Consider the following 16,663-nt stretch of genomic DNA (forward strand, 5'->3'; position numbering starts at 1 on the left):
TATTGCTATGGTCCTTTTAAAATCTGTAGCCTCACTTTAAGCTGATACTGTTGTCACATGCTAGTTTTTGTCCACTGAGAAGCCTTCCTGACAGCTTCTAGAAGGATAGCAGTGTCTTCGTCTCCCTCTCTGAGTATCTGCTGCATAGAAAACCTTCAATTTTCATATTGGTTTGTCTCCATTTTCTTTTGTAAGAAACTGAAGCAGTTTAAAATGTTTTACTGGCTGCCTTAAGACTGAATTGTGTGAAAGGCTCTGTACTAGGCTGCAGCTCATTTTGAAAAGTCTTTATTCCCCCCATTGACATGTCAGCACAGAACCTCAGAATGAGAACTGTGGGGGTTCTAGAATGTATCAAGATGTCATGTATCCAAATAATTCTTCTATCCTTCTTACTTGTTCCTTCTGCTGTTAAACTTTTCTCTCTCTTATTTTCACCTTTGATATATTAGAGCTGTGTTTTTCAGGGCTTTCTGACTTTATTGTAAATAGCAGAGGCTCATTTCTTTTGTGTGGGCCAGGGGCAGAAAGTAATGGAATGTGTAGAAATTGTTTTGGCTTTCCCAGGCATTTTAAGATTGAAAACTCAAAGTTGTAAAATGGCTGCTTACCTCCCACTCCTGTTCTCATGCAGGGAAATGCCAAATGGGAGTGTTCCATGTGCTGCTTTTTGGTGAAGGGCTTTGTGTGTTTGGGGTTTTTGTTTTGTTTTTTTGTTTGGTTTGTTTATTTATTTATTGGGGGGAGGGGGAGGGAGATGGCAACTATCAGTAATACAATTCCACAGAAAGCATAAGATGCCTGTTGAATTCCACCCTCTTTGAGGATTAAACTTGCCTACTGCCAAACATAGATGGGATTTTATTTTTTTCTGTCTTGGTACTTGCATATTTGAGGTAAGCCAGATGAAAATGGAAATAGCAAAGCTTCATGTGTTAATTGCCAAGCTGTTACAAGGTGTGAAATCTTTGAAAGTATCTAGACTAAATTAAGTGCAGAAAAAATGGCCCATCTCTGCTGTTCTTGAATATAACAGTGTTTGTTTTCCGTCATCATCTAAATGAAAGGTTTTATTAGGCTTACAGGCTTCCACTAATACCCAAGGTAGGATAGGCAGCACATAAACCAGTTTAATTTATCTTGTTAACCATGAATCTGCAGTGTTTCAGATCGCTCTGTATGCAGATTCTACAAAGACTGAAAGTACTGTTTGAAATACAAAACTAAGCAAGGGATGTAGGCTGAGAGCTTTCAGATGACACCTGGTTACTATCACCATACTATCAGCACACCTGCAGGATGGCCAAGGGATCAGGCCCAGCCAACATGGATTTAGGAAGGGCAGGTCCTGCCTGGCCAACCTGATCTCCTTCTATGATCAGGTGACCTGCCTGGTGGATGTGGGGAAGGCTGTGGATGTAGTCTACCTGGACTTCAGCAAGGCCTTTGACATTGTCCCCCACAGTAAACTCCTGGCCAAGCTGGCAGCCCATGGCTTGGACAGCAGCACTCTGCGCTGGGTTAGGAACTGGCTGGAGGGTCGAGCCCAGAGAGTAGTGGTGAATGTTGCCACATCCAGCTGGCAGCCAGTCACTAGTGGTATCCCCCAGGGATCAGTGTTGAGCCCCATCCTGTTTAATATCTTTACTGATGATCTAGATGAGGGGATTGAGTCCAACATGATGTCATTTAACAAGTCCAAGTGCTGGGTGCTGCACTTTGGTCACAACAACCCCATGCAGTGCTACAGGCTGGGGTCAGAGTGGCTGGAGAGCAGCCAGGAGGAAAGGGACCTGGGGTTACTGGTTGACAGCCAGCTGAACATGAGCCAGCAGTGTGCCCAGGTGGCCAAGAAGGCCAATGGCATCCTGGCATCAGGAATAGTATGGCCAGCAGGAGCAGGGGGGTCATTCTGCCCCTGTATTCAGCATTGGTAAGGCCACACCTTGAGTGCTGTGTTCAGTTCTGGGCCACTCAATTTAAGAAGGCATTTGAACGTGTCCAGAGAAGGGCAACAAGGCTGGTGAGAGGTCTCAAATACAAGCCCTATGAGCAGAGGCTGAGGAAGCTGGGGTTGCTTAGCCTGCAGGAGGCTCTGGGGAGACCTTATTGCTCTCTACAACTACCTGAAGGGAGGTTGTAGCCAGGTGGGGGTTGGTCTCTTCTCCCAGGCAACCAGCACCAGAACAAGAGGACACAGTCTCAAGCTGTGCCAGGAGAGGTTTAGGCTTGAGGTGAGGAGAAAGTTCTTCACAGAAAGTGTGATTGGCCATTGGAATGGGCTGCCCAGGGAGGTGGTGGAGTCACTGTCCCTAGAGGTGTTCAAAAAAAGATTGGATGCAGCACTTGAAGCCATGGTTTAGTTAGTCATGAGGTGTTGGGCGATATGTTGGACTTGATGATCTCTGAGGTCTTTTCTAACCTTACTGATTCTATGATTCTGTGCTCTATGTTACTGTTTAAGTGATTTATGTAGCCCAGGTTGTAAATGAGAAACATGTTCCATTTAATGTTAACTCTTTATATCCAAATAGAGGGTATTTCAAAGTAGTTTCTTGGTGACACCTCCTTGTTCTTGCAGTATTTTTCACTTCTTCTGGTTCTCAGGAGAGCCTTATTTTTTTATGTTGTCAAGAATTCCATAGAGCCTAGAAGTACTAGACCTCTCACACTACTGTTTTTTCCCTCTTTCCAGTTAGTCACCAAATAGGCCTTTTAGACTTGCATGATGGTATGCAAAACTCAAACTGGTTTAACTATCCATTTTACTCATTAAGTTCAAACAGGCTAATTAGTAGCTCTGATACAAGAATAGTCACAAGGATAAAGTATCTTTTTTTTGTATTCAAATTATGTGTTTTTAAATTCTTAACCTGTTTTCAGTCTCTCTTCAATGACTAATCCAAGCGGTTTGATGTAGATAAAACTTGTAAGCTTTCTTTGAAACACAGCACAACCCTCAACTATATCACAAATCATAGATTCATAGAATGGCATGACTTGGAAAGGACCTTAAAAATCATCTAGTTCCAACTCTCATCCCACTAAACCAGGTGCTAAAAGCCTTATCCAGCCTGGCCATAAACGCATCTAGGGAGAAGGTGTCCACAACTTCTCTGGGCAAGAGTGTGCACCTCATCACCAGGCCCAGTCTATTTTACCTTTGCTTTCTCTAGCACCACTCATATACTGGCTTTAAGAGAGCAATTCAGAGTGTGTTTGTTTTTCAGAAGTAACACCTGAAAGCTACCAACACATCAACAAGAAAAGGCCCCAAACTGATTTGCTTATAGGATCACTAAACAAAACCATAATCTTGCATCCCTTTGTTGAAAGCCAGTAATTTTGCAGTGGGTAAAGGTAAAATTCAGGAAAAAAAAAGTAATGTTTCTTACTTGAGACAACTCAAACCTTTTCTGTGAAGTGAAATCAGCCTTCATTTCTTTTAATTTCATTTTGCACTTGGGACCTGTGTATTTAAACCTTTCTTCAAACAACAGATGGCTACTATGATCACGTGTTGTGAACCATTTTAGTTTCCAAGGTATTTTTTTTCCCTATCCTGAGCTCCTTACTCCTCTGAAAAACTACTAAACTAGTATTCTTCTTCCTATTCCACAAGCATTTTACAGAATACTGCTTTAAAACAGTAAAATTTGATTTGAGGCTTCTTAGATGCCTGTATGTATTTGCTGCATGACACGATGGAGTATTTTTTTCACTCAATGCAGGGTGTATCATTAATTAAAGCCTCAATGTGCATAGATATATGTGCGTGGGTGGAAGTAACTGCTTTGTATATGCTAGTGCTTGTGGAAGTAGGAGCATGTGAAAGCCACTATTTCAGTGTGTGCACGGTGTTCATTTCATGGGACTTCTCCGCAGAGCATGAGTCCTCCCCAGAGCAGATAAAAAAGCTGGGGAGTGTGCAGCCACTGTGAGTACCAATGAAGTGCTGCCATGAGCAGAAGCGGCCCGCTTCCCCTGGGAGAGGCTGTCCGCTGCAGCTTGGCAGAACAAACTTTTAATGGAGTCATCGTGTGGCTGGTTCAGTGCCTGCCACCTTCGCAAACTCCTGAGGCAGGTTTTGACCGCAGCTCAAGGCCTTCCCGACTGCCTCCTGCCGTCGGGCCCTGCCGGAGCTCCGCTGAGCGACCCCTGCACAGCCGGGTCAGGGCTGGCCCCAAGCGACCCCGGGGCCCACGCGAGCCGCTTCTCGAGTCGCGGCCTGGCCGGGCCACAGTGGCGAGCGCAGCCGGGGTGGGCCGAACAGAGCCGTTCACAGCGGGCCCCGCCGCGCGTCTTCAGCACAGCAGCGGCGGCGGCACGCCTGCCCCCGGAGACGAGGGCCGGAGGGGAGTGGGTCCCGTCTCCAAGTCCCTTGGGCTTCTCCAGGCCGATCGCGAGGCCCCGTGCCAGGAGGGGCGTCCGCCGCTCGCCCCTCTGCCAGCCCTGCTCGCCCAGGGCTGCAAACTACAGTTCCCAACCAGCATCACGCGGCGCAACCTGGCGTCATCGGGCCGGGCACATGCGCGTCGGCAGCACGGTCGGTTGAGTAAGGCAGAGTGCGATTGGCTGCGGGCGGTGGCCGGGCGTGGGACGCGCAGTGACGGAAGGAGCGGGGCAAATGGCGGAGAGATGGTCCCGGGCCCCGTCCCGAGAGCGGCGATAATCCCCGTGCGGAGGAAGCGGCGCCGGAGGAGGCGGCGCCGGGGTCCCTAACGCTCACGCCACCCCGGGTGGGTGCTACTGCCGCCGGTAGAGGGGCGGAGGAGTCCCGTCGGCGAGCGCTTTTCGCAGGCGGCAGATCAGCGGCCAGAAACCGCGGCGAGAGCCACATCCGCGGCGCCACCCGGAACGCGCCGGGCCTGCGCTTGGCACCCGCCGCCTGGCCGCTCCTGCCGCCACGACTTGACGCCGAGGTAGGTGTCGGGCGAGGAGACGGCCGGGGACGGCCACCTGGCTCCCAAGGCCTATGCGGGCCGCGGAGCAGGCCCCAGCACCCCGGATTCAGGAGCTGCCGTCCGCTACCCCCGGCGCTGTCTTGCTTCCGGGGCGGGGGCCGGCTGGCGGGGCCGGGGGGACAGCCGCAGCCGCCCCTGGCCCGCCGGGAAGTTTTCGAGGCGGGAGCAGCAGGACTTTGCTCGGGGGTGAGGTGCGGGCTGGGGACAGGAGGGCGGGGTGCGTGCGTGGTGTGCGGCCTGCGATGCCGACGGTTGCAGACGGGCTCTGTCTTTCGCCCCGGCCCGTGGGATGACCCACGGCCCGCGGACTTGTGTAATGGGGGGTTAGTTCTCCTGCGGGGCGGGGGGGAGGGGGCCGGGGAGGAAGGGAAATGACATCAGAAATCGCCAGGCGTGCATGGTGGGGTGACCCGATTCCGCTAGCATCCCCCTCCCCCCGTCTCGAGGGGAGGGAGGAAAAAAGAAACTGTCACCGTGGGATTTCATCAGCTTCTTCTGCCTCCGTGCATTTAACCTATTTTTATTTCCTTTGATTATGTAAGAGGAACAGTGTAGAGAGAAGCAATGAGTAGGGATGGCTGATGGGCTTTCTGGGGAATTATCGGGGGTTTTATGTGTCACTGGTCTGCCGAATTAGCTTTGGTAAACGAGGAAGAATTATGTTTTGGGGTTTTGCCTGTATTTACATTTCTTACATTGCTCCAAATATCGCAGCTCAGTGCAGGAAAGATGGGCAGGGAGTGGAAACACGTTTTTTATTTTACACAGAGTGAAAAACAAGGGAGAATTTTTAGTAAAAAGTAAAGATCTTGTTCTGTGGCTATTTTAACGTAAGGAGGTATCTATTTATCGTCGTACATCTTATCTTAGTCTGTGATATGAGGTTTTTAGCGTAGTGTATCTATATTTTCATGAAACTTATTTTTAATCTGCTTGCATCATACTGGTTATTTGAGTTTTGACATTTTGATTCAAATCCTGCAAGACATTCTTAATTTTTAAACTTAGAAGTGAAAAACTGTAGCTTGGGGAGCTCTACTTTCTGAAAGCGAGGCCCTCCTGACTGCAGGTATCTTCTCTTTAAAACTGCCAGCCACAATTCAAATCTGCTGTTATTTTTGCAGACGCTGAAAGTCTAGTGTTGGAAATACTCCTCCAAGTCAGGGTTTAGGGGAGCAAAATGTGGTGGTGAGTGCCTTTTTTTTTCTTTCTGGGAGAGTTATATAGAAACTGATACGTTAATATTTCAGTTCAGTTTCTGTAGCTCTAAAAACTGCCTTCCTGGTCTAAAAGAATTTGTTTACAGTTGCAAGTATTTTCGAGAATCAGAAAAATAAAACCAGTGATTTGGATTTGTTTTGCCCTTTGTTTTTCTATGTGGGCGAGTTTTCCATATTTGATTTTGGATGGAAAATTGGAAATTGGAGCTACTTACCAGAAAAACCAAAATATGAAAAAGGTGGGCAAATGTGTGTTTGTGCCAGCACAGAGCAGGCTGGTGACGCTTTGGAGGAAAAAGAGGGTGGAGATGGGGTTAAAGCATATCATTTACTAGGCACAACCAGCAGCGGTCTGCAGAATGGTGTTTCAGAGCAGAATTCTGGTCAGCAGATAAGCACATGTGTTTACCATCCATCTGCTAAATTGCTGGACTGAAGAGTGTTGCCCAAAGTGGTTGTTGCTGTATCTGTTTTGCATTGCAACACCATCTGTCTGGTAAACTTCTGAAGTTCAAATTGGATACTTTGAATTCACTTAAAGTTTGTTCAAACATGGGTGACCCAATGAGTTGCTCAATTTGTGTAAGTGAAGGCTGAGCTGGCCTGATAAAGGTGAGGCCGTCTCGCTAAAGAGAAGTGATAGAATGACATTTCTGGAAAGCAGTCTGGTACTTTTGGCAGAAGCTAGTCTAACATTTCAGGTTGAGAAACTGGGAATGTCCAGATGAAAACTAAAATATGGAAGACAGGAAGTATAGCACATATTAAGGGGTGTAATAATGAAGTAGTTGTCTTGAATACACAGATCATGAGATAATTTTATTAGTAATGATTTTAAGCATTGTTTTTAAGTTACTATCTATGAAGGCAGCTGACACTTTGAAAGTTGGATTTCTTCGATTCTGCAGCTTAAATAAACACCCTTCTTCTTTAACAGACCTGTCTTCACTATGAAGAGTAATTTCAGTGAGAAAGATGGGCTTGATTAGATTCAGTTTGTCTATAAAGAAGTCCAATTTCCTCTTCATGGTTGGGTGAAAAAACCCCAAAAGAAATGCTGGTTGACAGAACATAGGATTGGTTTATGTTGGCATTTGTCAGTTGAAGTATTCATTTTGGGGAAAAAGAAAAGAAGTAGTCTCTCTTCCTTCTTGAGTTAAACAAAAATGGGAACAGAACACACATAGGGAGCTGTTTCAGTGTATTTCCATTTAATCTGTTTGTATTTACAATATATTCTACTGAGAAAGCAAACTGTGAATTGGGCTACAGTTGCAACAGACAGTAAACAGTCATGGTTTATGCTGGTCTGCACAAGGTATCTTCCAGGTTCTTAGAAATGGATTGAAAAGTGTCTTTGTTCCTGTCCCTTGGTCAATTACATTTACTCATGAGGGGTTGCTGTGTTCCAGTGTTGACCATGACTGTGTAAATGGCATAAACCACATTGTATTACTTAGCGAGTGTATTATTTGGTAAGTCTGAGTGTGTGAGAAGAACATAGGGTGAAGCTGTCATCATCATTTACAATTAATTAGTGTTTAAAATGCTATAGCAACTCGAAATATCCTGACAGGCGTTGTTATTTAATTACAGTCTTTTTAAAAGCGATACGGTATTGCTGGACTGTAGCAGAGAACTGTATGTTCCAATGTGGTGAAAATACTGTTCAGCTTTCTGCTGATGCTTCATGAAAGCAGAGCCCTCTATACTTGAAAATATAAAATTAGATCAGAGCAATGCCAAAAATAATGTGTTCATAGCAGATTTTTCTTAGGGATCCATTGTGCTATAAATGTGCAAGTAACTTAATTTCAAGTTAAGCTGGTAGATACGTTGCTTATTAAAGAAACTTTTGACATAACGACATTCACATGTCAATGAACTAGTCTGTAGAAAGAAGCAGATGATGTATTTGTTACTTGGGTAATGTACATGCCTAGTGCTTGTAAGCCCATTAAAGAATGGAAGTACAATAGTTTGTAAGTGAACTTACCTTTCTTCTTTCTTTTCCAATAGAGAATATGAAACAGGAGCCAAAATGACATCCCGATTTGGAAAGACCTACAGCCGCAAAGGGGGAAACGGCAGTTCCAAGTTTGATGAAGTGTTTTCCAACAAACGGACCACCCTTAGTACAAAATGGGGAGAAACCACCTTCATGGCCAAATTAGGACAGAAGAGGCCTAGTGTCAAACCAGATATTTCTGATGTTCCTAAAAAACCCAGAGTTGAAGATGAGGTAACAGAGGATCCATTTGGTTTTGACAGTGATGAAGAATCTCTTCCTGTGTCTTCAAAGAATGTGTCACAGCCTAAAAGCTCCTCTCAGCTGGAACCTGGTGAAGTTGCTCAGTCTGAGGACTTCACTCCTCTACTTGAAGCTAACAGCAGAATTAATCATCCAGATAGTGGAGAAAACATTGCATCCAGTAAGGGCATATCTTTTGACAATACTGTTCCTCTCTTAAAAGAAAAGAGCACAAGCAAAAATGTGGAAGATGGAGAATTCAAAGGCAGCAGTGCTGAACCTATAACTGCAGGTATGTTTACTCAACTGTCCAGATACTTCTGTTATCCTTTGAGTTCTACTAATCTGCTTTGAGACTTTGTGTTTTCAGGTGCTGGTGGTTATATGTTCTGATAAAACTGTGGGGCAATTAATTCTTAATTGTAAGAAATTGTAAAGGATAGGAGCATTATGCATTTTATGCAGTGTTCTGAGATCTGTGGCACTCCAATTATGGCTGCAGATTGGGATACAGTGCTTTAGATTGAAAATAACATGCTAGCCCACCTTGAATAGAATGGAATAATAGTATTCCTTTTCTGAAAGTTGTTCTGAGCTCATTGTGTTTGTGGGGTTTTTTTTAATGTGCAGAATTTTGAAGAGTGCTGAGTTAATAATGTCATAATAATAATGACATAACAATTATGTCTCTGGCTTTCATTTAGTGCATGTAACAGTTACTACCATGCAGGTGCAGATACAGCTTACAACCTGTCTTATCGAATTATTTGGATGAGAAAAGTAATTTTCTGAACTTCAGTTGCATAAAGGTATATATTTTTTAAAATATCTTCAGACCTATGAAACAGAATTTCTGCCATAGAGGTTGTTTTCTGGCTCTGAAGTATTGTAAAATATCTTACTACTTTTTAGAGGGAATTCATAAGCTCTGTGGAGCTGAACGTCACTGCAATTTTGTTCATGTCATTCTTAGACAAAATCAGAAGTTATTACATCTCATTAGAAGTTTTCATATAATAGGCTGATCAAACCACAGCTTTGAAAATTGGGCAGAAGATCCCATTAGATAAACCTTGATGAAGATACCTGCTGACTTGCTCTGGGTTATCATAATCAACTTTAATGAGAAGAATTGATGCAATTTGGAATTCTCTGATGTAGCTAACCGTCAGATCAGAAATTTGAGTGGACTTGCTCAGTTGTGATACAGTGGAGGAGAAGATACTGACTAGTGGAAGATATGTGCAGCTGAGTTATTTGTAAGATAATGTTATTAATGATATCGTAGAGAGAAAAACCCAAGAAATGTTGAACTGTAGCTTGAGTTTCCTTGGTTCTAATGAGAGATTGTAGCAGAGCAGGTGTGCTGGGTTGAGGCAGCCCCCTTCCCCACCCCTGGCAACAATAAACACTCAGACAAACGGATTGCAAAAGTGATGGAAAGTTTAAATAGAAAGCAGTGAACATTTACAGAAAAGCAAAAGCATAGTGACAAAGAAAGATCCCAAAACAGACCCAGAGAAATCCCATCCCTACCTGAGGGTACACCCAAGACCCCCAGGGCTCCTTCTTCCCCCTCCCACTACTAGGCTAGTCTCAGCTGGCCAGATCTGAGACTGCCCATCCCCCCGTGGCCTTGGGCCTAGCCAGGCCCAAAGCCAGGAGACATCTCCCCCAGTTACCGGCTGACGGAGGAGGAAGAAAAGAGATAGTGCTAGACTCCACACTGGATCTTATAGTGGTGCAAAGGATTGTGGTATGAAATACTACATAATTTCCTGTGTCCACCCCTCTGGGCTGGACTTCTGGACACAGGAAGTAAACATTGCAGGGGGGCACCTAGCTCAAACTGTAACAGCAGGTTTTACAGTGAAATGGTTTTCATGTAGAAGAGCTTTTTGAAGAATAGTATTTTTCAGGTTAGAAAAAAAGGAGAGCTGGGGGGAGAAAATGTGATAGAGCTCTGAAAATCCATATTCTGTGAAAGGCCAGACTTCTGCAGTTTCATTGCTGCTTCATGATTCTAGCATTATGAAAAAAACAACATATTTATCACAGAACATTTTAATTTGATATTTATTTAAATTCTAGAACTCACTTGTTAAGACAATGCTATGTAGACCATAAATAGACACAGCTTTGAATGGGAGGAAGCTTATGAACCTTGGTGGATAAGTCCATCAGTGGCTGTTGTGTGTGGAGGTGATCTGGATGCAGAGTGGGAGGTTACTTAACAGTTTACTGGAGGAATGCTGTTCTTCCATACTTTCCTGAAGTTTTTGTTACTGACTGCAATTCAGTCCAGAAGTAGTGGGGGACGAGGTGGATCAGTCCAGAAGTAGTGGGGGACGAGGTGGATCAGTCCAGAAGTAGTGGGGGATGAGGTGGATCAGTCCAGAAGTAGTGGGGGACGAGGTGGATCATTCCAGAGGTAGTGGAGGACGAGGTGGATCTTGATCTGAAGGTGGTGTGGTTTCAGAATCTGGTACATGCTGTTTACACACAGTCAGGTGTAGATAAAATCCCAATTTGTAGTATTCCTCACAAATTAAATGCAACTGAGGATGAATCTTTGCAAAATATCCTAGCAGGGCCTTTAAGTAAGGGTAAGGAAACCAAACTGTAGTTTTTGTTGATAGTATTTTGAAGAGTTAGGGTAAATGAAACTTGGATGGTTTAAGCAGCTATTATGCTTGTGTGTAGATCAGTCCAAAGTAAATAAAAATTGTCTCAGCGTACGTCACTCAGAACATTGAGCAACTGTAGATGTTGGTGTAGGTTAGCCCGTGTAAATGTAAGTACTTCAAAGGCTTCTTTGTTATATTGACTGTTAAGTGAAGTTTGATGATATGAGGCTGTCTTTCAGAACTGGAGAGAACCCGTTTTATTGATTTGGGTGTGAGGAACTTGAGGGAGAAAAACTAACAGTAAAAAAGTAGTTTCTTGGTGTGTGGTCTCCCAGGGTACTGCCTTCCCCAGAATCATTTTGCCCTTCTTGGTGACACTTGAACTCCACTGGTTCAACATGATTTGTTCAAAGGCTTATAGATCTCTGAGAGAGCAAGTTCTACTATTCCTGAAGAGGACTGAAAAGGGGGATAAAAAAGGGGGGGAGGAAGAAAAAGGGCAAGCAGATGGAACAATATTCCCCGTGTGAGAGACACTGCAATGTGAGCACAACCTTAACTCCTGTACCCAGGGATACACCCCTGTATGTGAAACAAGGCTATACTGGTACTGATGTTCCTGAAAGTGCTTGTAAACTTTTTAAAGTACAATTTACAGAATTATAGAATAATTAGGGTTGGAAGGGACCTCAAGGATCATCTAGTTTGAACCCCCCTGCCATGGGCAGGGACACCTCACATTAGATCAGGTTGCCCAGAGCCACATCCAGCCTGGTCTTCAAAACCTTGAGGGATGGGGCTTCCACCACCTCCCTGGGCAACCTGTCACAGTGTCTCACCACCCTCATGGGGAAGAACTTCTTAACATCCAATCTGAATCTACCCATTTCTAGTTTTCTTCCATCCCCCCTAGTCCTATCATTACCTGACACCCTAAAAAGTCCCTCCCGCCCTTGTAGGCCCCCTTAAGATACTGGAAGGCCACAATAAGGTCTGCTTGGAGCCTTTTCTTCTCCAGACTGAATAGTCCCATCTCCATCAGTCTGTCCTCATAAGAGGGGAGAGTGCTTCAGCCCTCTGGTCGTCCCTGTGGCCCTTCTCTGGACATGTTTCAACATGCCCATGTCTTTCTTGTAATAGGAGCTCCAGAACTGGATGCAGTATTCCAGGTAGGGTCTCACCAGAGCAGAGTACAGGGGGAGAATCACCTCCTTCGACCTGCTGGCTGTGCTGCTCTTGATGCAGCTCAGGATGTTATTGGCTAGGTCTTGTCCTGCTGCTGACTAGGCAGTGCATGAATTAAGGTCTCAAGTCTTCACAGAATCACACAATGTTAGGGGTTGGAAGTGACCTCAAAAGATCATGTGGTCCAACCCCCCTGCCAGAGCAGGATCACATAGAGTAGATAACACTGGAACACATCCAGGTGGGTTTTGAATATCTCCAGTGAAGGAGATACTCATGATAGCATGTGCCATCATATCAAGATAAAATGCAGTTAACATAGTAGTTAGTGGACTTTTTATGAGGGAGTATTCAGTAGGAAAAAGGATACTTACTTGGGTTTCTGAAACTCCTTGGTGAGTTTCTCTGGGTTTTGTGGGTTGTACCTATTTTTTTAAACTAAACTGTAAGGCATAAACCCAAATAGTGTTTCACACTAAGTTCACCTGCACATAAGCTGTAATATAAAAACACCTGAGGTCTTGCAGAGCAAAGAGGTGCTAGTTTAAAAAAACACAGTTAATAACTTTGTTCTTAGAATATTTGTTAGCTTGTGTGCTGAAGTAAACATGCTATTGTTTTTTTAGATGGAAATTAAAAGTTAAAGCTTGATGATATTTTAAAAGCTACTATGACATTTCATAATCATATTGGTGTATGAATACATTTCAAAGTGGATAACTACTTCCCTGCTATGGATATTTCAGGGGATTTCTGGCTTTTTTGGGGAAATACTACTTTTGTATGCAAGTTTACATTTTGATTCCGAATGTTGTGGTCATCCACTGTCTTTTGCTTGCATGCCACAGTGCTGAGCTCTGTTACATGAACCTTGCAATCCTAGATACTCATCCTCTGTTCATCATAGAAGGCACTTGGGTCAAGAAATGTCATGAGCGGTTGGGTGATGTCTCTTTGTACACCTTGTATTCTTATTTCTGGCTATGAAATTATATTACTGATGTGTGTTAATTCTAAGGTAAAATACTGGTTATTTAATGATGCTTTAAACCAAGAAATATTTTTATTTGGTATGGACTTAATCTGAGAGTTTACTTCTTGAAAATATATTTTGCTTGCTCTAGAGAAATAGAAAACAGAATGACTTGAAATATCTTTTTAGAATACAGAGCAGTGCAGGAATAGTACCCCTTTCGGCTGTGTTGTGATGCTAAGTACAGATTTTGTGGTTATTGTCTGGGTAGCACTCTGAGGGTTTTCAAGATTAAAAGGACAGATTATTGCATGAAAAGTATTTGTAATACTTGCATTTCTCCCCCACTAACAATTACAGTAATCATGAAAATAGCTATACTGCATCTTGTCATTTGTTACGATGTGCTGGTGACATTCAAACAAGTCATTGCTCTTGGTGCCACAAGGAAACGTTTGCCTGTTCTCTGCTATTCAGTTCTTCTGTGTTTCTAGGTAGTCCTTATTGCCTTCATTTTTCACTAGGGGCTCATGCACATACTGGCAGCAAATCAAAATGGCAAGTGAAATCCTTTTTAATTACTTATGCTTAGATAATGCAGGCGTGAAGAGATACAACTGTGTTTAACTACTTTATGACCCAGTATGCAGAATCTAGTTTTGTTCAGATGCTTGAAAAGGGTACTGAGTGAATAGAGAAACTTGAGAAAATGGTTGCCCTGGAGGGAAGATACTTCAAGTCATCAACTGTGTTCCAGACAAACTATCCTGATAGTACTTCAGTCAGTGTGCCTGCAAAGCTGCTGTATCCTGTCCAAAAATGGAGCAAAAAAATTGGGGGGAAGTGAATGAGGGCTGAGCATTTGGCCGTTTTAGAAGATGGCTGGCAGCAACCATGGTTAAAAAGAACTGCAGCTGTGCACTGGCTGGCTCAAAGCATTAAGAAACTGATAGCAGAGGAGGGAAAAGGTCTGCCAGAAAATATGTATGCCTGTAGAATTGAAGTGTTTTGAGGCTTGTGTAGATGGCAGTAGTTATGCTAGATATATATAGATAGCTGGGGTTTATGCACAAGTCCTCTCTTCAATAATTTTTGTTACAGTTCTCCCTGTTTTGTCAGTAGCCCAAGTTCAGACTAGTGGGAAAATTGTCAGGTTTTTTTTTTTTTCCCCCTCTTGATGTTATTGCGATACTTTGAAGATTTGGTTGTGTTGTTTTTTTATGTTTTCTTGAGTGTTTTTCAAAGATCTGAAATCACAGACATTCTATTTGAATTTCAGTACTTACATTGGTTTGCTAAAATAGCAATACAGGAAAATAACTCAGTGTTTAGGAAGGAATCTTCTGCTTTCTGCAAGATGTTTTCCCTGATCAGCACAAGAAACTTCATTTTCCTTGTTCTTTAACTTCCCTTTCTCAAAAAACAGTGAGATTCTCAATATTTTTCTTTTTAATCCATACTTTTAAAATCATTCTCTATGGACTTACACAGTTAACAGTTTTTGAAATATCAAACTTTTGTCTGCTTCCGAGCTTCTTTCAACATCTAAAAATGTGAAACAACATCTCATTCAAAGCAGTTGGCCAGTGCTTCTCACAAGTAATAAGTAATAGGAAAGAAGGAACTGTCTTAAGTTTCTTTGGGGGTGGTTAGGTGGGATAATTTTGTTGGAAAAATCTCTTCACCAGAAAGCTGTGAAGCATTGGAACAGACTACCCAGGGAAGTGGTTGAGTTTCCATCCTTTGGAGGTATTTAAAAGATGTTTAGCTGTGGTGCTTGAGGGACAGGGTTAGTGGTGGATTTGGCATCACTGGGTTAATGGTTGGACTCAATGACCCTAAAGGTGTTTTCCAACCAAAATGACACTGTGATTCTAAGAAAAAAAACAACCTGTTAATGTGCTTACCTGTTGAGCAGGCCAAAGCATGCAGGAAAGCAGAAAGCAGTTGGTTAGGAAGCCATTTTATATTCAAACTGCTGAGATCTTGTTAACTTTGTGGAAAATATTTCCAAGTTCAAACTTGGCACTATTTTCTAAGAAGCTGCTACTGTATTCAGTAAAGAGGTTCAGCATATTTATGAATAGTGTCTGAGTTCAGACAGACTTACCTTAAGGATACATTTGTTTTGACAGTTGTTGGTGCTGCTATCTTCTGCTATGCCTTAATATTTTTTTCGTAAGGGCTCACAGTACAAAAAATTATGAAAATTAAACTTCTTTTGGCCTATGCCAGTTCCTCGTGTTGCCCATGACACTTTGTCTTGTTTTTCTTGCAAGGGGAAGTAGTTAGCTTCCTGGTCCAGCTTTCTCCTGTTGCTCTAAGAAAAAGATGCCCTTCTGAGCTACCGGTGAGGGAGAACATCTATTTAATTGGACTTCCAGTCGGAGGTAGACAATGATACAGCAAATCCAGGCACTGACAACTCCTCTATTACAGAGTGCAACAGCTCTTCTGACTATCGGAATTGATGTTGTGCAATTTCTTGTCTCTTCATGACCATTTTATGCTTGCACATGCTAGCAGTGCACAGAGTTCTTCAAAGCTTAATTCTTTGGTAGAAGACAAGAAGTTAGTTTTCTTCCTGTAGAAAAGGTTTTAGGATTGTTTCCTAAAATTACAATTGCCCTTTATTTGAGAGGTATGGATTTTGCATGCAAATTGGGTGTGGGCATTGATAACATGCTGTGTGATATATTGGGTTTTTACATAATATAAGTGTCTGTAGAGTCACATTATAATTTATATCTTAGGAATGTGGATGTATTGCAGATGTGAGGCAATGTTTAAAACTAGAAAAAAGTTGCATTTGTTTTGCAAATCTATATTCACCAGAAGAAAGCAGGCTTTAAACATGGTTTTAAGAATGTGGTAGAAGAGTTCTAAGCAACATTAGTAAGAAAAGTGACAGAAGAGTGATAGTGATTCCAGCTGTACGACTGGTAGGTGCAACTTGGACAGAAATACTTACCTGGGAAAACGAAAAGACTTGATAGGCAAAGAAAATTATAGAGGTTTAATTTTACAGAAGTTGAGAGGCTGGATATAGCTGATGGCAAGCAACCTAGGTTAATTTGTAGCTGTATTTTAATTGGAGGAATAAATGCTGTATTTTAATTATGAAGCAAATTCCTAATTTTGAGAATTGGTGGGTTGCCCCCAAATGCTTGCTCGGAATGCAGTTGTGCTGAACATGGCACTGTGTGTGGTTTGGCCAGGTATGAAGGTGGCCTTGAGATATGCAGTTACTTAAGATACAATGAAGAATTGGTGTTTAGAGAGAAAGTCTAATGGCTGATAGAAGAAACCGAAGAGGGGAAGAGCCTCTAGGTCACTCCTTCAAAACCAGTGACTTCCCATACTTTGGAAAATTGGGCCTGAGATAAAGCAAGTGATGAGCTCTGTGGATATTTTCTCCACAAGAGGGAGGGTGATTGTGTCAG

At 43.1% G+C, this 16,663-nt stretch overlaps 1 protein-coding gene across 6 annotated transcripts in view; it reads left to right on the forward strand.

The window, feature by feature from the left end:
• WAPL (WAPL cohesin release factor) overlaps window positions 1-16,663 on the forward strand; it is a 144,815-nt gene that overhangs the window by 67,055 nt on the left and 61,097 nt on the right. For 2 of the 6 annotated variants that reach the window (XM_068140030.1, XM_068140033.1), the window contains exon 2: window positions 8,204-8,727. In XM_068140030.1, the coding sequence (XP_067996131.1) occupies window positions 8,204-8,727 (524 nt within the window). Of the gene's footprint in view, window positions 1-3,850; window positions 3,938-4,722; window positions 4,923-6,088; window positions 6,153-8,203; window positions 8,728-16,663 lie in introns of those variants that run through there. The other 4 variants (XM_068140032.1, XM_068140031.1, XM_068140035.1 and 1 more) reach the window with 4 other exon arrangements.

Source organism: Melanerpes formicivorus, unplaced genomic scaffold (genome assembly GCF_026170545.1).
Source record: "Melanerpes formicivorus ecotype bairdi unplaced genomic scaffold, bMelFor1.0.p_v2 SCAF_6, whole genome shotgun sequence".
NCBI classification, from domain to species: domain Eukaryota; kingdom Metazoa; phylum Chordata; class Aves; order Piciformes; family Picidae; genus Melanerpes; species Melanerpes formicivorus.